The following is a 22,614-nucleotide window of genomic DNA, read 5'->3' as shown; positions in this document are numbered from 1 at the left end:
CGTACTTGCCTGTTGATGGTTCGGGGGAGATCGGAGCCTAGAAAGGATCCGTCGCCCCCATTCGCTCCGTTAAGGGAAAAAATTGAACAAAAAATCAAAAATTTAAATAAAAACGGTGGGGTCTGCAACAGACCCAAGTGCCTCCTACAGACACTAAGCAAGAACTGGTTCACTGAGAGCCAGCAGGAGGGTGTATACTGCAGGGGAGGAGCTATTCTTTCTGTGTTTACTTAGTGTCCTCCTAGTGACAGCAGCACAACACCCATGGTCCTGTGTCCCCCAATGAGGCGTAGGAGAAAAATGGTGTTGTAAATAAGAGAGATCGCTGGTCTACTTTTAACCCTTATAAACTTTCTAAGGATTTTGGTTCCAAAATTGTGCTGATGTAAAGTAGACATGAGGGAAATGTTACTTATTAAGTATTTTGTGTGACGTATCTTTGTGATTTAAGGGCAGGAAAATTCCAAGTTGGAATATTGCAAAATTTTCATCAAATTTCCGTTCTTTTCACAAATAATTTCAAGTCATGTCAAAGAAATTTTACCACTAACATGAAGTACAATTTGAGGTCTAAGGGGTAAGGTTTCTCCTTATGGAGAGTGACATACCAGCTCTGAATTGTCAACGTAAGGAGGCTTATTCGCCATGCAATGCTCTATGGTGCTACGGAGTTCAAGTCATCTTTTTCTCTGAAGACGCAATTTGCATATGAAGTACAATATGTCTCGAAAATACAATGTCAGAATCACCGGGATCCATTGAAGCTTTCCAGAGTTATAACCTCAAACGGACAGTGGTCAGAATTGTAAAAATTAGCTTGGTCATTAACATGCAAACCACCCTCGGGGGTGAAGGGGTTAATTGTTTAGGCAATGCAGCGACAGAACATTTCATGTTTAGTTTTACCCCACTATTTTAATTTATAATAAAAATTAAGTTTTAAGACTTGCTAGTGAGAGTTTCTGTTGGGTCATCCCAAACTGTAAATAACTTATAAAAAGGGGACTAACAGCCATACCACTAAATGTAAAAGCTCTAAAATGGAGAAAGCATATCATCTTAGAGGAGCAGGCGCATAGGGTCAGCAGAGACACGACCTCGACATTCCAAATTCGACAGGATCAGTCTTGAGCTATCAGGATTGTTGGTATCCTTTTCAACATGATGAAAGGGTGGGAACATGTGAAATAGGAAGAACTGAGCCCAAGTAGCAATATTGGTGACGGCATAAGACTTGCTATATTAAAGAGTGAACCTTTAGGTTACACACAATCACCAGTAACACATTCGGAGTACATCAGCTAAGGTATACAGTGGATTTAAAAGGTCTACACAATTATTAAATGAAAGACTATTTATTGGAGAACTCATTTGTGCATGCTGCTATACTCAAACACTATCAGGGTGCAGAGTCTGCGGTCACGGCCATAGCCTCTGTCCCCACCTCCTCACCCTAAAACGAATCATCATCATGCGTGGTCCTTCCTTGCATTAGCAAATCTGTTGGATTGTGAGGGCATCTCATGTGTGCAGATGCATTTTTCAGGTCAGCCCACAGATTTTCAATAAGATTTAAATTAAAGGGAACCTGCCACCCCCCGCCCCCTTCCTAGGCGTTTTTAACTAAAAGAGCCACCTTGTGCAGCACTAATGCTGCATTCTGTCAAGGTGGCCTTTTTTAGTTCAGGTCCCTGCAAACGCTGAAATAATTGCTTTTATAATGTGCCCCTCATACCTTAATTTGTCAGGGGGACATGTCTTTCCAACCCTGACAAAAACGCCTCCCAGCCGTCACTCAAGGCCTCCGGGCGCCGCCTTTATTTCCTGCCTAAACGTCCCCGGCGCCTGCGCTGTAAGTTTTTTTTGGGCATGCACAGTTTGCGCTGCCCTTCGAACTTACAGCACAGGCGCTGGGGACGTTCAGGAAGGAAATGGAGGCGGCGCCCGGAGGCCCTGAGTGACGGCTGGGAGGCGTTTGTGTCGGGGGAAAGACATGTCCCCCTGATAAATTCAGGTATGAGGGGCACATTATAAAAGCGATTATTCAAGCGTTGGCACGGACCCGAACTAAAAGAGCCACCTTGAGAGAATGCAGCATTAGTGCATTAGTGACAGGTTCCCTTTAAATGTGGATTCTGACTGGATCATTCCAAAATTTTCTACTGGCAAAGCCATTCTTTTGTTGATTTCTAGGTAAGCTTAGAGTTGTCATACTGAAAAGTGAAATTCATCTTTATAGCAAAGGCTTAAAAGTTTTGCAGTAAAATTGATATTTGGAATTGCTCATATTTCCCTACACCTCCACTAAACCACCTGTTTCAACCAAGCCCTGAAGAATAATGTTGTTTACACCATGATTCATTGTACGAATGGTGTTCTTTTGGTGATGTTTAGGGTATGTGCACACGTTGCAGATTTGCCTGTGGAATTTTCTGTGCAGATAATATTGCACGCCCCACTTCTCAGTTTTTGAATTTCCACAAAAATTTAAATTAACAAATACATTTCATTCAACTACACAATTGTGTTTCACTTGTTGATTCTTCACCAAAAATTTACATTTGGCATCTTTATGTTTGAAGCATGATATGTGGGAAAAGGTTGAAAAGTTCCAGGGAGCCGAAAACTTTCACAAGGCACTGTATATATCAATCTATAGATCTATCTATCACTGCTCAAAAAAATAAAGGGAACACTTAACCCCTTAACGACCGCCGATACGCCTTTTAACGGCGGCAGTTAAGGGTACTTAAACCACAGCGCTGTTAATTAACGTGATTATAAGTGAATAGCGCCCCCCCAGTTGGATTTTCTCTGGGGTCTCGGTTACCGGGGATAGCCGAGACCCCAGAGAACATGATTCGGGGGTTTATTACCGACCCCCGGGTTGCGATCGCCGGTAATTAATCGTTTACCGGCGGCCGCAAAAAAAACAAAACGTGATTTCCCATTTAATTTCTCTGTCCTCCGATGTGATTGCACATCAGAGGACAGAGAAATGGGGTCCCCGATCGCCCCCCTATACTCACCTGTCTCCCTCAGTTCTCCTCGTGGCTCCCGATGGGCGCCGCCATCTTGTTCCGGCCCAAAAATGGCGTGTGCATGCGCAGTGTGCCCGCCGGCCGGCACCCGGGAGATCTTTGGGGTCTCGGCTGCCGGAGGTAGCCGAGACCCCAAAGAACATGATCGGCGTCAGTTTTTACCGACCCCTGTTTTCGATCGCCGGTAATTAACTGTTTACCGGCGACCGCAAAAAAAAAAAAAAAAAGCGGTGTGTCATTCTCTGTCCTCTCATGTGATCGCACATCAGAGGACAGAGAAATAGGGGGATTCGGGGAGCTTGTTATACTTACCGGTGTCCCTGGGTCCTCCTGCTGTCCCCTCCTGCCCGCCGGCTTCTTCATCCGGTAAGAAAATGGCGGGCGCATGCGCACTGCGCCCGCCATGATCTGCCGGCCGGCAGCTAGAGGAGTTGGGGCTAAATTTAGGGTTAGGGTTGGGGTTAAATTTAGGGTTAGGGCTAAATTTAGGGCTAAGGTTAGGCTTCTTTCACACCTGCATCGGCACGGGGCCGTCGCAATGCGTCAGCCCGACGTACCGACGCACGTTGTGAAAATTGTGCACAACGTGGGCAGCGGATGCAGTTTTTCAACGCCTCTATGTCCTGGGGAGGAGGGGGCGGAGTTACGGCCGCACATGCGCGGTTGGAAATGGCGGACGCGATGTACAAAAAAAGTTACATTGAATGTATTTTGTGACGACAGTCCGCCAAAACATAACAGATCCAGTGCACGACGGACTCGACGTGTGGCCATCCGTCGCGATCTGTCGGCAATACAAGTCTATGGACAAAAAACGCATCCTGTGGGCACATTTGCAGGATCCGTTTTTTGTTCAAAACGAAGGATTGCGACGGATGCCACACGACGCAAGTGTGAAAGTAGTCTTAGGGCTAGGGTTGGGGCTAAATTTAGGTTTAGGGCTACGGTTAGGATTGGGGCTAAAGTTAGGGCTAATGTTAGAGTTGGGGCTAAAGTTAGGGCTCGGGTTGGGGCTAAAGTTAGGGCTAGGGTTGCGGCTAAATTTAGGGTTAGAGTTGGGATTAGGGTTTGGATTAGGGTTACGTTTGGGATTAGGGTTAAGGTTAGGGTTGGGATTAGGGGTGTATTGGGATTAGGGTTGGGTTTGAGCTTAGGGTTGAGATTAGGATTAGGGGTGTGTTGGATTTAGGGTTGTGATTAGGATTATGGATCAGGTTGGGATTAGGGGTGTGTTGGGGTTAGGGTTGGAGTAGGAATTGAGGGGTTTCCACTGTTTAGGTACATCAGGGGGTCTCTAAACGCCACAGCCAATTTTGCGCTCAAAAAGTCAAATGGTGCTCCCTCCCTTCTGGGCTCTGCTGTGCGCCCAAACAGTGGTTTACCCCCACATATGGGGCATCAGCGTACTCGGGATAAATTGGACAACAACTTTTGGGGTCCAGTTTCTCCTGTTACCATTGTGAAAATAAAAACTTGGGGGCTAAAAAAATCTTTTTCGTGGAATTTTTTTTAATTTTTTTATTTTCCCGACTCTGCATTATAAACTTCTGTAAAGCACTTGGGCATTCAAAGTTCACACCACACATCTAGATAAGTTCCTTGGGGGTCTAGTTTCCAAAATAGGGTCACTTGTGGGGGGTTTCTACTGTTTAGGTACATCAGGGTCTCTGCAAACGCAACATAACGCCCGCAGACCATACTATCAAAGTCTGCATTCCAAAGCGGCGCTCCTTCCCTTCCGAGCTCTGCCATGCGCCCAAACAGTGGTTTACCCCCACATATGGGGTATCAGCCTACTCAGCATAAATTTCACAATAAATTTTGGGCTCCAATTTCTCCTGTTATCCTTGTGAAAGTAAAAATTTGGGGGTGAAAAGATAATTTTAGTGGAAAAAATATGATATTTTTATTTTCACGGCTCTACGTTATAAATTTCTGTGAAGCACTTGGGGGCTTAAAGTGCTCACCAAACATCTAGATAAGTTCCTTAAGGGGTCTAGTTTCCAAAATGGTGTCACTTGTGGAGCGTTTCCACTGTTTAGGCACATCAGGGGCTCTCTACACGTGACATGGCATCCGATCTCAATTCCAGCCAATTCTGCATTGAAAAAGTCAAACAGCGCTCCTTCTCTTCCAAGCTCTGCGGTGCGCCCAAACAGTGGTTTACCCCCACATATGGGGTATCAGCGTATTCAGGAGAAATTGCATAACAAAATTTATGGTTAAATTTCTGTTTTTACACTTGTGGAAAAAAAAAAATGGTTCTTAAGTAAAATGTTTGCAAAAAAAAGTTAAATGTTCATGTTCATGTCATGTCCAAATGTTCATGTCCACAATGTGGAAGGAAAACTTCCACATTGTTTCAGTTCCTGTGAAGCACGTAAAGGGTTAATAAACTTCTTGAATGTGGTTTTGAGCACCTTGAGGGGTGCAGTTTTTAGAATGGTGTCACACTTGGCTATTTTCTATCATATAGACCCCTCAAAATGACTTCAAATGTGATGTGGTCCCTAAAAAAAAATGGTGTAAAAATGAGAAATTGCTGGTCAACTTTTAACCCTTATAACTCCCTAACAAAAAAAAAAATTTGTTTCCAAAATTGTGCTGATGTAAAGTAGATATGTGGGAAATGTTACATATCTCTCTGATTTAAGAACATAAAAATTCAAAGTTTGAAAATTGCAAAATGTAAAAAAAATTTTGCCATATTTCCGTTTTTTTCATAAATAATCGCAAGTAATATCGAAGAAATGTTACCACTAACATGAAGAACAATATGTCACGAAAAAACAATCTCAGAATCAGCGGGATCTGTTAAAGTGTTCCAGAGTTATAACCTCATAAAGTGACAGTGGTCAGAATTGTAAAAATTGGCTCGGTCATTAAGTACCAAATTGGCTCTGTCACTATGGGGTTAAACCCCAAGGGTGGTTTGCACGTTAATGACCGGGCCAATTTTTACAATTCTGACCACAGTCCCTTTATGAGTTTATAACTCTGGAAAGCTTCAACAGATCCTGATGATTCTGACACTGTTTTCTCATGACATATTGTACTTCATGATAGTGGTAAAATTTCTTTGATATTACCCGTGTTCAATTGTGAAAATTTCACAATTTTCATGCCCTTAAATCACAGAGATATGTCACACAAAATACTTAATAAGTAACATTTCCCACATGTCTACTTTACATCAGCACAATTTTGGAACCAATTTTTTTCTTTTGTTAGGGAGTTATAAAGGTTAAAAGTTGACCAGAAATTTCTCATTTTTACACCACCATTTTTTTTTTTTTTAGGGACCACATCACCTTTGAAGTCGCTTTGAGGGGTGTTCATGACAGAAAATACCCAAGTGTGACACTATTCTAAAAACTGCACATCTCAAGGTGCTCAAAACCACATTCAAGAAGTTTATTAACCCTTCAGGTGTTTCACAGGAATTTTTGGAATGTTTAAAAAAAATATGAACATTTATCTTTTTTCACACAAAAATTTAGTTCAGCTCCAATTTGTTTTATTTTACCAAGGGTAACTGGAGAAATTGGACCCCAAAAGTTGTTGTACAATTTGTCCTGAGTACGCTGATACCTCATATGTGGGGGTAAATCACTGTTTGGGCGCATTACAGAGCTCGGAAGGGAAGGAGCACTTATTTGACTTTTCAATGCAAAATTGACTGGAATTGAGATGGGACGCCATGTCGCGTTTGGAGAGTCCCTGATGTGCCTAAACATTGAATCCCCCCACAAGTGACACCATTTTGGAAAGTAGACCCCCTAAGGAACTTATCTAGATGTGTGGTGAGCACTTTGACCCACCAAGCGCTTTACAGAAGTTTATAATGTAAAGCCGTATAAATAAAAATTCTTTTTTTTTCCCACAAAAATTATTTTTTTAGCCCCCAGTTTTGTATTTTCCCAAGGGTAACAGGAGAAATAGGACCCCAAAAGTTGTTGTCCAATGTGTCCAGAGTACTTTGATACCCCATATGTTGGGCTAAACCCCTGTTTGGGTGCGCGGGAGAGCTCGGAAGGGAAGGAGCACTGTTTTACCTTTTCAAACGCAGAATAGGCTGGAATTGAGATCAGACGCCATGTCGCATTTGAAGAGCCCCTGATGTGCCTATACAGTGGAAACCCCCCAATTATAACTGAAACACTAATGCAAACACACCCAACCATAACCCTAACCACACTCCTAATCCCAACAGCAAATGTAATCCAAACCCTAACTTCAGCCCCAGCCCTAACTTTAGCCCCAACCCTAACTTTAGCCCCAACCCTAACCCTAACGGGAAAACAGAAATAAATACATTTTTTTTTTATTTTATTATTTTTCCCTAACTAAGGGGGCGATGAAGGGGGGTTTGATTTACTTTTCTAGCGTTTTTTAGCGGATTTTTATGATTGGCAGCCGTCACACACTAAAAGACACTTTTTATTGTAAAAAATAGTTTTTGCGTCTCCACATTTTGAGAGCTATAATTTTTCCATATTTTGGTCCACAGTATCATGTGAGGTCCTGTTTTTTTGCGGGACAAGTTGACATTTTTATTGGTACCATTTTCGGGCACGTGACATATTTTGATAGCTTTTTATTCCGATTTATGTGAGGTGGAGTGAACAAAAAAACTGCTATTCACGAATTTATTTTGGGGGGGGGGCGCTTATACCGTTTCACGTTTGGTAAAATTGATAAAGCAGTTTTATTTTTCAGGTTAGTACGAATAGAGATACCTCATTTATATCTTTTTTTATGTTTTGGCGCTTTTATACGATAAAAACAATTTTATATAAAAAATAAGTATTTTTCCATCGCTTTATTCTGAGGACTATAACTTTATTTTTTCGTTGATGACGCTGTATGGCGGCTCGTTTTTTGCGGGACAATATGACGTTTTCAGCGGTACCATGGTTATTTATATCCGTCTTTTTGATTGCATGTTATTCCACTTCTTGTTTGGCGGTATTATAATAAAGCATCTTTTTTTATTGTTTTTTTATTTAGATAAAGAAATGTATTTAATGGAATATTTTTTATTTTCTTATTTAGGATTTTTTTTTTTTTACATTGCCCCAGGGGGGGACATTATGCTATAGTGTCTGACAGGCACTGCAGGAGGCTTGCCGGCGCCTGCTCTGAGCAGGCGCTTGCAAGCCACCTCCCTGCAGGACACGAAAGGCCCCCTGCGGCCATTTTGGATTTGGGCATGCAGGGAGGAGGAGGTAGGAGACCCTCGGAGCAACGCGATCACATCGCGTTGCTCCTAGGGTCTCAGGGAAGCACGCAGGGAGCCCCCTCCCTGCGTGATGCTTCCCTGTGCCGTCGGAACGCTGCGATCATCTGATCATTAGTTACAACAACTGTCCGATAGAGGTTCTGTGTCCACCTCAAACATTTCATTTAACACAAAATTCCCTGTGAAATCCACAGGGACAAAGAGGCATAAACACTGGAATAATTAAAAAATATATATCTTTAATTCTAATATAAAAAAAAAAATTAATATTCAGCAAGGGAAATTTCCGTATATACATATAGCCTGGAGCGGCTACCAAAACAGATAACGAGTATACCCAGCAGCAACTTAAATTCTGCAACATGTATGTTGTAATATATATATATATATATATATATATATATATATATATATATATATATATATATATATATATATATATATATATATATTTATATCTATATCTATCTTAGATTCCAGCCAGTATATACAGTACAGACCAAAGACCAAAAGTTCGGACACACCTCATTTAAAGATTTTTCTGTATTTTCATGACTATGAAAATTGTTCATTCACACTGAAGGAATCAAAATTATGAATTAACACATATGGAATTATATACTTAACAAAAAAGTGTGAAACTGAAATTATGTCTTATATTCTAGGTTCTTCATGTAGCCACCTTTTGCTTTGATGACTGCTTTGCACACTCTTGATGAGCTTCAAGAGGTAGTCACCGGGAATGGTTTTCACTTCACAGGTGTGCCCTGTTAAGTTTAATAAGTGGGTTTTCTTGCCTTATAAATGGTGTTGGGACCATCAGTTGTGTTGTGCAGAAGTCTGGTGGATACACAGCTGATAGTCCTAATGAATAGACTGTTAGAATTTGTATTATGGCAAGAAAAAAGCAGCTAAGAAAAACGAGTGGCCATCATTACTTTAAGAAATGAAGGTCAGTCAGTCCGAAAAATTGGGCAAACTTTGAAAGTGTCTCCAAGTGCACTGGCAAAAACTATCAAGCGCTACAAAGAAACTGGCTCACATGAGGAAAGCCCCAAGAAAGGAAGACCAAGAGTCACCTCTGCTTCTGAGGATAAGTTTATCCGAGTCACCTGCCTCAGAAATCGCAGGTTAACAGCAGCTCAGATTAGAGACCAGGTCAAAGCCACACACAGTTCTAGCAGCAGACACATCTCTACAACAACTGTTAAGAGGAGACTTTGTGCAGCAGGCCTTCATGGGAAAATAGCTGCTAGGAAACCACTGCTAACGACAGGCAAAAAGCAGAAGAGACTTGTTTGGGCTAAAGAACACAAGGAATGGACATTAGACCAGTGGAAATCTGTGCTTCGGTCTGATGAGTCCAAATTTGAGATCTTTGGTTCCAACCACCGTGTCTTTGTGTGACTCAGAAAAGGTGAACGGATGGACTCTACATGCCTGGCTCCCACCTTGAAGCATGGAGGAGGAGGTGTGATGGTGCGGGGGTGCTTTAATGGTGACACTGTTGGGGATTTATTCAAAATTGAATGCATGCTGAACAAGCATGGCTACCACAGCATCTTGCAGCGGCATGCATTCCATCCGGTTTGCGTTTAGTTGGACCATCATTTATTTTTCAACAGGACAATGACCTCAAACACACCTCCAGGCTGTGTAAGTGCTATTTGACCAAGAAGGAGAGTGATGGGGTGCTACGCCTCCACAGTCACCAGACCTGAACCCAATCGAGATGGTTTGCAGTGAGCTGGACCGCAGAGTGAAGGCAAAAGGGCCAACAAGTGCTAAGCATCTCTGGGAAATCCTCAAGATTGTTGGAAGACCATTCCCGGTGAATAACTCTTGAAGCTCATCAAGAGAATGCCAAGAGTGTGCAAAGCAGTCATCAAAGCAAAAGGTGACTACATTGAAGAACCTAGAATATAAGACATAACAAAAAAGTGCGAAGCAACTGAAATTAAGTATATAATTCCACATGTGATAATTTATAGTTTTGATTGTAGTAAATGCAGTTTAGTCATTGTGCCACAGCTGGCTGTTTATTGCAGTTCCATGTACATGCAGAATTTAAGTTGCTGCTGGGTATACTCTTTATCTGTTTTGGTAGCCGCTCCAGGTTATATGTAAATGTGTAAATTTCCCTTGCTGAATGTTAATGGTTCTTTAAATATTATAATTAGAGATATATGTTTTTTTAATTATTCCAGTGTTCATGCCTCTTTGTCCCTGTGGATTTCACATGGGATTTTGTGTAAAAAGATCATCTTTGATCGCAGTGTGCCGGGGGTTAATGTGCCAGGAGCAGTCCGTGACCGCTCCTGGCACAGTGCCGGATGTCAGCTGCGATAGTCAGCTGACACCCGGCTCCCCCCGTGAGCGCGGCTGGTCGGCGATGACGTACTATCCAGTCGGTGGTCATATGGGCCCATACCACCTCGAAGGGGTAGTACGTCAGATGTCAGAAAGGGGTTAAAAACCGCATTCCCATGCAATCTGATGGGATTCTGCAGTTGCTGTGTCCATGGTGCGGATTTTCCCGCTGCGGAATCGCATAGCAGTAAAATCCGCAGCATGTTCATTATTTCTGCGGAATCGCGGCAATAAACCCCTTCATGACCTTGGTATTTTCTGTTTTTCCGTGTTCGTTTTTTGCTCCCCTCCTTCCCAGAGCCATAACTTTTTTTATTTTTCTATCAATATGGCCACCTGAAGGCTTATTTTTTGCAAAACAAGTTGTACTTTTGAACGACATCATTGGTTTTAGCATGTCGTGTACTAGAAAACAGGAAAAAAATTCCAAGTGTGGTGAAATTGCAAAAAAAGTGCAATCCCACACTTGTTTTTTGATTGGCTTTTTTACTAGGTTCACTAAATGCTAAAACTAACCTGCCATTATGATTCTCCAGGTCATTACGAGTTCATAGACACCAAACATGTCTAGGTTCTCTTTTATCTTTTTCAACAAAAAAAAAAAAAAAAAAAAAAAAAATTGCGCCATTTTCCGATACCCATAGCGTCTCCATTTTTCACGATCTGGGGTCGGGTGAGGGCTTATTTTTTGTGTGCTGAGCTGGCGTTTTTAATGATAGCATTTTGGTGCAGATATGTTTGCCCGTTATTGCATTTTAATGCAATGTTGCGGCGACCAAAAAAAACATAATTCTGGTGTTTCGGTTTTTTGTTCTCGCTACGCCGTTTAACGATCAGGTTAATCCTTGTTTTTATTGATTGGGCGATTCTGAACGCCGCGATACCAAATATGAGTAGGTTTGATTTTTTTTTTAATTGATTTATTTTGAATGGGGCGAAAGGGGGGGTGATTTAAACTTTTATATTTTTTTTTATTTTTTTTTCACATTTTGTTAAACTTTTTTTTTTTTTTTTTTTACTTTTGCCATGCTTTAATAGCCTCCATAGGAGGCTAGAAGCTGGCACAATGCGATCGGCGCTGCTATGCAGCAGAAATGCAGGTGTGCTATGAGCGCCGACCACAGGGTGGTACTCACAGCAGGCCGGCATCAGTAACCATAGAGGTCTCAAGGACCTCTATGGTTACAATGCAGAAGCATCGCTGACCCCCGATCATGTGACAGGGGTCGGCGATGCGCTCATTTCCAGCCGCCCGGCTGGAAGCGCCGGTTAAATGCCGATGTCAGCGGCATTTAACTAGTTAATAGCGGCGGGTGAATCGCGATTTCACCCGCCGCTATTGCGGGCACATGTCAGCTGTTCAAAACAGCTGACATGTCCCGGCTTTGATGCGGGCTCACCACCGGAGCCTTGCATCAAAGCGCGTATCTGACCTAGGACGTACTATCCCGTATGAGGTCAGAAAGAGGTTAAGCAGCCATAGGATTGCATTGAACGCTCACTTTATGCATGTGGCTATGTCCACCATGCGTAAAGTGAGCACTTCATGTGCGGCTGGTACCCAGGTCTGGAGGAGAGGAGACTCTCCTCCAGGCCCTTGGGAACCATATTTCTGTATTTAAAAAAAAAAAAAAAAAAAAAAAAGAAAAAAAAGAATTAACATAAAAAAATAGGTATATACTCACCATCTCATGGCCCCCGGAGTCCTCCCGCCTCTCAGTGGTGCACGTGGCGGCTTCTGGTCCCAGTGATGCATTGCGCGAAGGACCTGGGATGACTTCGCGTTCACGCGACTGACGTCACAAAGGTCCTTTGCGCAAAGCATCCCTGGGAACGGAACGTACCGGGAGCGCCACTGAGGAGATCGGGGGCCGTCGGAAGGTGAGAATAACAATATTTTTTTTATTTTTAACATTCTATCTTTTACTATTGATGCTGCATAGGCAGCATCAATAGTAAAAGGTTGGTCACCATGCTTGACAAGTGTGACCAACCAATCAATCACTTTTCCAAGCGATGCTTCAAATCGCTTGGAAAACGCAAGCATTCTGCAAGCGAAAAAATGCTTGCAAAACACTTGTGTTCTGCAGGAAAACGCCTGCAAATTCTGCATGCGTTTTACCCACGGCAGGGAGCTGCGTAAATGCTGTGGACATTTCTGCAGCATTTCTGCAACGTGAGCACATAGCCTTAAAGTGATTTTACATACATAAAACTTACATTGTCATAAGCCCTAATATATTCTCTTTAAGTCTGATATAAAAGGAAAAATTATTAAAAAAAAAACTGGCACGCCCAAACGGAGATGAATAAAAATTACTCGTCTTTGTTGTATGTCCATAAAATCACAAACCAGTTCTGGTGATATGTTAAGATCTGACACGTTTCTGGCAATAGCTTTTAGTCATATGCCACCATTCCTGCAATTTTTCCTGTTCCTTCTGAGCACACCAGGCAAATTTCAGGCCCCCCTCGGCTGTTCATCTATCCATTCCGTAACCAGCACCTATACAAAGAAGTTGGTGAGCTCTGCCTTTTTCTATAATGACAATATAAAGTAAGCAGATCAGGACAGTTTGCACTACAAATAATCTACCCTCTCTTCCAAAATCGATTGGATAGATTTCAAGGAAACTTTTTATTTTTTTTTTTTAATTTAACCCCTTCACCCCCAAGGGTGGTTTGCACGTTAATGACCGGGCCAATTTTTACAATTCTGACCACTGTCCCTTTATGAGGTTATAACTCTGGAACGCTTCAACGGATCTTGGCGATTCTGACATTGTTTTCTCGTGACATATTGTACTTCATGATAGTGGTAAAATTTCTTCGATATAACTTGCGTTTATTTGTGAAAAAAACGAATATTTGGCGAAAATTTTGAAAATTTCGCAATTTTACAACTTTGAATTTTTATGCCCTTAAATCACAGACATATGTCATGCAAAATACTTAATAAGTAACATTTCCCACATGTCTACTTTACATCAGCACAATTTTGGAACCAAAATTTTTTTGGGTGACGGAGTTATAAGGGTTAAAAGTTGACCAGCAATTTCTCATTTTTACAACACCATTTTTTTTTAGGGACCACATCTCATTTGAAGTCATTTTGAGGGGTCTATATGATAGAAAATACCCAAATGTGACACCATTCTAAAAACTGCACCCCTCAAGGTACTCAAAACCATTTTCAAGAATTTATTAACCCTTCAGGTGTTTCACAGGAATTTTTGGAATGTTTAAATAAAATTAAACATTTAACTTTTTTTCACTCAAAATTTGTTTCAGCTCCAATTTGTTTTATTTTACCAAGGGTAACAGGAGAAAATAGACCCCAAAATTTGTTGTACAATTTGTCCTGAGTAGGCTGATACCCCATATGTGGGTGTAAACCATTGTTTGGGCGCAGGGCAGAGCTCGGAAGGAAAGGAGCGCCATTTGACTTTTCAATGCAAAATTGACTGGAATTGAGATGGGACGCCATGTTGCATTTGGAGAGCCCCTGATGTGCGTAAACATTGAAACCCCCCACAAGTGACACCATTTTGGAAAGTAGACCCCCTAAGGATCTTATCTAGATGTGTGTTGAGCACTTTGACCCAACAAGTGCTTCACAGAAGTTTATAATGCAGAGCCGTAAAAATAAAAATCATATTTTTTCACAAAAATGATCTTTTCGCCCCCATTTTTTTATTTCCCCAAGGGTAAGAGAAGAAATTAGACCACAAAAGTTGTTGTGCAATTTGTCCTGAGTACGACGATACCCCATATGTGGGGGTAAACCACTGTTTGGGCACATAGCAGAGCTCGGAAGGGAAGGAGCGCTATTTTACTTTTCAATGCAAAATTGACTGGAATTAAGATGGGATGCCATGTTGCGTTTGGAGAGCCCCTGATGTGCCTAAACATTAAAAACCCCCACAAGTGACACCATTTTGGAAAGTAGACCCCTTAAGGAACTTATCTAGATGTGTGCTGAGCACTTTGACCCAACAAGTGCTTCACAGAAGTTTATAATGCAGAGCCGTAAAAATAAAAATCATATTTTTTCACAAAAATGATCTTTTCGCCCCCATTTTTTTATTTCCCCAAGGGTAAGAGAAGAAATTAGACCACAAAAGTTGTTGAGCAATTTGTCCTGAGTACGACGATACCCCATATGTGGGGGTAAACCACTGTTTGGGCGCATAGCAGAGCTCGGAAGGGAAGGAGCGCTATTTTACTTTTCAATGCAAAATTGACTGGAATTAAGATGGGATGCCATGTTGCGTTTGGAGAGCCCCTGATGTGCCTAAACATTAAAAAACCCCACAAGTGACACCATTTTGGAAAGTAGACCCCCTAAGGAACTTATCTAGATGTGTTTTGATAGCTTTGAACCCCCAAGTGTTTCACTACAGTTTATAACGCAGAGCCGTGAAAATAAAAATTCCTTTTTTTTTTCACAAAAATGATTTTTAGCCCCCAGTTTTGTATTTTCACAAGGGTATCAGGATAAATTGGACCCCAAACTTTGTTGTTCAATTTGTCCTGAGTACGCTGATACCCCATATGTGGGGGGAACCACTGTTTGGGCGCATGACAGAGCTCGGAAGGGAAGGAGCGCCATTTGGAATGCAGACTTAAATGGATTGGTCTGCAGGCGTCACGTTGCATTTGCAGAGCCCCTGATGTACCCAAACAGTACAAACCCCCCACAATTGACCCCATATTGGAAACTAGACCCCCCAAGGAACTTATCTAGATGTGTTGTGAGAACTTTGAACCCCCAAGTGTTTCACTACAGTTTATAACGCAGAGCCGTGAAAATAAAAATTCCTTTTTTTTTCACAAAAATGATTTTTTAGCCCCCAGTTTTGTATTTTCACAAGGGTACCAGGATAAATTGGGCTCCAAAAGTTGTTGTCCAATTTGTCCTGAGTACGTTGATACCCCATATGTGGGGGGGAACCACTGTTTGGGTGCATGACAGAGCTCGGAAGGGAAGGAGCGTCATTTGGAATGCAGACTTAAATGGATTGGTCTGCAGGCGTCACGTTGCATTTGCAGAGCCCCTGATGTACCCAAACAGTACAAACCCCCCACAAGTGACCCCATATTGGAAACTAGACCCCCCAAGGAACTTATCTAGATGTGTTGTGAGAACTTTGAACCCCCAAGTGTTTCACTACAGTTTATAACGCAGAGCCGTGAAAATAAAAATTCTTTTTTTTTCACAAAAATGATTTTTTAGCCCCCAGTTTTGTATTTTCACAAAGGTATCAGGATAAATTGGACCCCAAAAGTTGTTGATCAATTTGTCCTGAGTACGCTGATACCCCATATGTGGGGGGGAACCACTGTTTGGGCGCATGACAGAGCTCGGAAGGGAAGGAGCGCCATTTGGAATGCAGACTTAAATGGATTGGTCTGCAGGCGTCATGTTGCATTTGCAGAGCCCCTGATGTACCCAAACAGTACAAACCCCCCACAAGTGACCCATATCGGAAACTAGACCCCCCAAGGAACTTATCTAGATGTGTTGTGAGAACTTTGAACCCCCAAGTGTTTCACTACAGTTTACAACGCAGAGCCGTGAAAATAAAAAATCTTTTTTTTCCCACAAAACTTATTTTTTGGCCCCCAGTTTTGTATTTTCCCAAGGGTAGCAGGAGAAATTGGACCCCAAAAGATGATGTCCAATTTGTCCTGAGTACGCTGATACCCCATATGTTGGGGTAAACCCCTGTTTGGGCACACGGGAGAGCTCTGAAGGGAAGGAGCACTGTTTTCCTTTTTCAACGCAGAATTGGCTGGAATTCAGATCGGATGCCATGTCCCGTTTGGAGAGCCCCTGATGTGCCTAAACAGTGGAAACCCCCCAATTATAACTGAAACCCTAATCCAAACACATCCCTAACCCTAATCCCAACGGTAACCCTAACCACTCCTCTAACCCAGACACACCCAACCCTATTCCCAACCGTAAATGTAATCCAAACCCTAACCCTATCTTTAGCCCCAACCCTAACTGTAGCTCCAACCCTAGCCCCAACCCTAACCCTAGCCCTAACCCTAGCAATAACCCTAGCCCTATCACTAGCCCTAACACTAGCCGTAACACTAGCCCTAACCCTAGCCCTATCCCTAACCCTATCCCCAACCCTAGCCCTAACCCTAGCCCTAACCCTAGCCCCAACCCTAGCCCTAACCCTAGTCCTAACCCTTGCCCTAACCCTAACCCTAGCCCTAACTCTAGTCCTAACTCTAGCCCTAACCCTAGCCCCAACCCTAGCCCTAACCCTAACCCTAGCCCTAACCCTTGCCCTAACCCTAACCCTAGCCCTAACTCTAGTCCTAACTCTAGCCCTAACCCTAACCCTAATGGGAAAATGGAAATAAATACATTTTTTAATTTTTTTATTTTTCCCTAACTAAGGGGGTGATGAAGGGGGGTTTGATTTACTTTTATAGTGGGTTATTTAGCAGATTTTTATGATTGGCGGCTGTCACACACTGAAAGACGCTTTTCATTGCAAAAAATATTTTTTGCGTTACCACATTTTGAGAGCTGTAATTTTTCCATATTTGAGTCCACAGAGTTATGTGAGATCTTGTTTTTTTGCGGGACGCGTTGACGTTTTTATTGGTAACATTTTCGGACACGTGACATTTTTTGATCGCTTTTTATTCCGATTTTTGTGAGGCAGAGTGATCAAAAACCAGCTATTCATGAATTTATTTTGGGGGAGGCGTTTATACCGTTCCGCGTTTGGTAAAATTGATAAAGCAGTTTTATTCGTCGGGTCAGTACGATTACAGCGATATCTCATTTATATCATTTTTTTATGTTTTGGCGCTTTTATACGATAAAAACTATTTTATAGAAAAAAATAATTATTTTGGTATCGCTTTATTCTCAGGACTATAACTTTTTTATTTTTTTGCTGATGATGCTGTATGGCGGCTCTTTTTTTGCGGGACAAGATGACGTTTTCAGCGGTACCATGGTTATTTATATCAGTCTTTTTGATCGCGTGTTATTCCACTTTTTGTTCGGCAGTATGGTAATAAAGCGTTGTTTTTTGCCTCGTTTTTTTTTTTTTTTTCTTACGGTGTTTACTGAAGGGGTTAACTAGTGGGGCAGTTTTATAGGTTGGGTCGTTACGGACGCGGCGATACTAAATATGTGTACTTTTATTGTTTTTTTTATTTTATTTAGCTAAAGAAATGTATTTATGGGAATAATTTTTTTTTTTTTTCTTTATTTAGGATATTTTTTTTATTTTTTTTTTACACACATGTGGGGAATTTTTTTTAAACTTTTTTACTTTGTCCCAGGGGGGGACATCACAGATCATTGATCTGGCAGTGTGCACAGCACTCTGCCAGATCTGTGATCTGCTGTGCAGGGCTGCAGGCTTACCAAGTGTCTGCTCTGAGCAGACACTCGGTAAGCCACCTCCCTCCCTGCAGGACCCAGATGCCGCGGCCATCTTGGATCCGGGACCTGCGGCGAGGAGGGAGGTAGGAGACCCTCAGAGCAACGCGATCACATCGCGTTGCTCCGGGGGTCTCAGGGAAGCCCGCAGGGAGCCCCCTCCCTGCGCGATGCTTCCCTATACCGCCGGTACACCGCGATCATGTTTGATCGCGGTGTGCCGGGGGTTAATGTGCCGGGGGCGGTCCGTGACCGCTCCTGGCACATAGTGCCGGATGTCAGCTGCGATATGCAGCTGACACCCGGCCGCGATTGGCCACGCTCCCCCCGTGATCGCGGCCGATCTGCTATGACGTACTATCCCGTCGAGGGTCAGATAGGCCCAGGTCACCTCGACGGGATAGTACGTCAAAGGTCACAGAGGGGTTAAAGTACTATGCGAGTTAGGCTATGTGCACACGTAGGAAATGTGGTGCAGAATTTTCTGCACTAAATCTGCATCTCCTGGCAGAAAACACAGGTGCAGATTTGATGCAGTTTCTGTGCAGTTTTTGTGCAGATTTTTATCATGGAGGGGTGCAGAAACGCTGCAGAACTGCACAAAAGAAGCGACATGCACTTCTTTGAAATCTGCAGGGTTTCTGCACAGATTTTTCTGCACAGCTTTTTTTTTTCACATTGATTTACATTGTACTGTAAATCACAGTGCAGTTCTGCAGCAGAAAAATCTGCTGCAGTTTAGCACCAATTCTGCACTAAATCTGCATCGTGTGCACATACCCTTAGGTTCCAGGTGTATTGTGGGAGGAGCCACACAGTCTTCTTCCTAGTTTAACTCACTGCTTCCTAGATTAACTCTGGCTGACCGTGTTCACTAAAATTGTATATTCACTTGTGATGAGAAAATGTGCTCGGATAACATCTTATCTGAGCGCGCTCACATATTATGTTCGAGTCTCGGCGGCTGCATGATGTGCTGCACTGCATCCAAAGAGCTGCCGTCTATTGAAAGCAGGTGAATCCGCATGTGTCCACTGAATTGTGCAGATATACGGCGTTCAATACATTCTATGTATGAAATTTCTCTTGGGTAGACTTGCGGAGAAATTGGCATGGTGCAGTCTGGAGAGACACTCCGCATGTCCGTCTCCACGGGGTGAGCCGCAGGCGTCTGTGAACGCATAGTGGGCATGGGATTTCTTGAAATCCCATCCACTATGCTGTAACATCTGGCCGCTGCAAGTTTGATGCTGCATAAGTACGCAGCGTCAAACCTGCAACCTGCACATACTTTTAAGGCTGTCTTAACAGCCACGAATCATGCAGCCACAAAGATTCAAACATAATATACGAGCACACTCAGATGCTCGGATAACACCAGAGCGTACTCAGATTAAGACGTTATCCGAGCAGATTCGTTCATCACTAATATTCACACTTCGTCACAGTATCGCAATAGGCACAGAACTATTAAATGGTTAACTTCAAGAGAAAGAATACTTAGAGGATTTGCCAAACCTATAGCAATTGGTGGGATTATCAGTGGAGACAGCATTTGCCCCAGTATTTTCTGAAATACACAGTAGAGGAACATTCAAGTCGATAGATGGAGGAGAAGCGCTCGTGTATATGTAAAATAGATTTACAATAAAAGTCACAACAGGAATGCAGATGCTAAAACAAGTATACGAATACTTACCAAAGTGTTTATTTGAAGCACCTGAAACCTCTGTAGAAACATTATGTGCCACCGGTAACAAAGGAGGGCCTCCAATGTTTTTACTTTCTGAATGGCAAACTGTAAATTACAAATACATTTTCATTTTACATGTGCTTACATATTTTGTTATACCACAGTTGAAATTTATATTGATCTTCATAACTTCATATCTTACACCTACATGACTCCATGAAATTATAAAGGTTTAAAACAAAGCCTATAGCATGTTCCACCTGCACACCACAAAGGCTGCAGTCACACGAGCGTATGCAAAATTACTCAGATGTTCATCCTGAAAAGTTGGACGATTGTCATGCGACTGTCCTGCGCCTACCACTCCGTATGTGTGAAATGTGAGTGTGTGATTTTCTCTTGGCTAGCATCCGTATGACATGAGTATGAAATGAGTTTTTAACATCTTTTACATACTGTAATTCACCATGTAACATAAAGCAAGTTAACAAGCTAATAAAACAATCTTATATAAAGAGGTAAATAGATGAATGATAGAAATATATTAGATACAGTTGTGGCCAAAAGTATTGACACCCCTGCAATTCTGTCAGATAATACTCAGTTTCTTCCTGAAAATGATTGCAAACACAAATTCTTTGTTATTATTATCTTCATTTAATTTGCCTTAAATAAAAAAACACAAAAAGAATTGTCCTAAAGCCAAATTGGATATAATTCCTCACCAAACATAAAAAAGGGGGTGGACAAAAGTATTGGCACTGTTCGAAAAATCATGTGATGCTTCTCTAATTTGTGTAATTAACAGCATCTGTAACTTACCTGTGGTACCTAACAGGTGTTGGCAATAACTAAATCACACTTGCAGCCAGTTGACATGGATTAAAGTTGACTCAACCTCTGTCCTGTGTCCTTGTGTGTACCACATTGAGCATGGAGAAAAGAAAGAAGACCAAAGAACTGTCTGAGGACTTGAGAAACCAAATTGTGAGGAAGCATGAGCAATCTCAAGGCTACAAGTCCATCTCCAAAGACCTGAATGTGCCTGTGTCTACCGTGCGCAGTGTCATCAAGAAGTTTAAAGCCCATGGCACTGTGGCTAACCTCCCTAGATGTGGACGGAAAAGAAAAATCAACAAGAGATTTCAACGCAAGATTGTGCGGATGTTGGATAAAGAACCTCGACTAACATCCAAACAAGTTCAAGCTGCCCTGCAGTCCGAGGGTACAACAGTGTCAACCCGTACTATCCGTCGGCGTCTGAATGAAAAGGGACTGTACGGTAGGAGACCCAGGAAGACCCCACTTCTTACGCCGAGACATAAAAAAGCCAGGCTGGAGTTTGCCAAAACTTACCTGAAAAAGCCTAAAACGTTTTGGAAGAATGTTCTCTGGTCAGATGAGACAAAAGTAGAGCTTTTTGGGCAAAGGCATCAACAGAATTTACAGGAGAAAAAAAGAGGCATTCAAAGAAGAGAACACGGTCCCCGCAGTCAAACATGGTGGAGGTTCCCTGATGTTTTGGGGTTGCTTTGCTGCCTCTGGCACTGGACTGCTTGACCGTATGCATGGCATTATGAAGTCTGAAGACTACCAACAAATTTTGCAGCATAATGTAGGGCCCAGTGTGAGAAAGTTGGGTCTCCCTCAGAGGTCATGGGTCTTCCAGCAGGACAATGACCCAAAACACACTTCAAAAAGCACTAGAAAATGGTTTAAGAGAAAGCACTGGAGACTTCTAAGGTAGTCAGCAATGAGTCCAGACCTGAATCCCATAGAATACCTGTGGAGAGATCTAAAAATGGCAGTTTGGAGAAGGCACCCTTCAAATATCAGGGACCTGGAGCAGTTTGCCAAAGAAGAATGGTCTAAAATTCCAGCAGAGCATTGTAAGAAACTCATTGATGGTTACCGGAAGCGGTTGGTCGCAGTTATTTTGGCTAAAGGTTGTGCAACCAAGTATTAGGCTGAGGGTGCCAATACTTTTGTCTGGCCCATTTTTGGAGTTTTGTGTGAAATGATCAATGTTTTGCTTTTTGCTTCATTCTCTTTTGTGTTTTTTCATTTAAGACAAATTAAATGAAGATAATAATACCAAAGAATTTGTGTTTGCAATCATTTTCAGGAAGAAACAGAGTATTATCTGAAATAATTGCAGGGGTGTCAATACTTTTGGCCACAACTGTATATAACGGATAATATATAGAATAGATATACAGAATAGATATCCTGCAGATATATAATATTACAAGCCCTCTACATGTAAAAAACTGGCACCCTTTAATGTCTTTCATGCACTAAAGGATGTGTAGAGTTGTTAAAAGGAAACCGGTCAGCAGGATTGTGCACAGTAACCTACAATGTCAGGTCGGTGCCCTGACGGATTAAGATGATACCTGGGGTTGATGAAATCCGTCTTCTGGTTGTGGTGTAATCTTTATTTTCAGTTTTGAGTTAATGACATGCTCGTGCTCAGGGGCAGGCCAGGGGGAAGGGGGTCTTCATGTGGTGCTCTGCTTAGGTATTCTTAATGAAGACTGCTGATAGGTCACTGCTCCTTCAGTGACCTGACCCTAGTTTACATAATGCACGGGGGCTCAGTGGATAGCACTGCAGCCTTGCAGCACTGGAGTCCTAGGTTCTAATCCCACCTTGGACAACATCGGCAAGGAGTTTGAATGTTCTCGTCGTATTTGCGTGGGTTTCCTCCGGGCACTCTGGTTTCCTCTCACATTCCAAAGACATAGTGATAGGGAATTTAGATTGTGAGCCCTATCGGGGACCATGATGATAATGTGTGCAAAACTGTAAAGCGCTGCGGAATATGTTAGCGCTATATAAAAAT

The 22,614-nt window shown here is 42.3% G+C and overlaps 1 protein-coding gene across 7 annotated transcripts in view; it reads right to left on the bottom strand.

Moving 5' to 3' along the window:
• ADAD1 (adenosine deaminase domain containing 1) overlaps positions 1 to 22,614 on the bottom strand; it is a 245,787-nt gene that overhangs the window by 102,249 nt on the left and 120,924 nt on the right. For all 7 annotated transcript variants that reach the window (XM_077279075.1, XM_077279073.1, XM_077279069.1 and 4 more), the window contains one exon: positions 19,776 to 19,874. In XM_077279075.1, the coding sequence (XP_077135190.1) occupies positions 19,776 to 19,874 (99 nt within the window). The remainder of the gene's footprint in view (positions 1 to 19,775; positions 19,875 to 22,614) is intronic.

Source organism: Ranitomeya variabilis, chromosome 1 (genome assembly GCF_051348905.1).
Source record: "Ranitomeya variabilis isolate aRanVar5 chromosome 1, aRanVar5.hap1, whole genome shotgun sequence".
Lineage (NCBI taxonomy): Eukaryota > Metazoa > Chordata > Amphibia > Anura > Dendrobatidae > Ranitomeya > Ranitomeya variabilis.
Note: the sequence above shows the minus strand (reverse complement) of the source record. Positions and strands in the feature narration are given on the sequence as shown.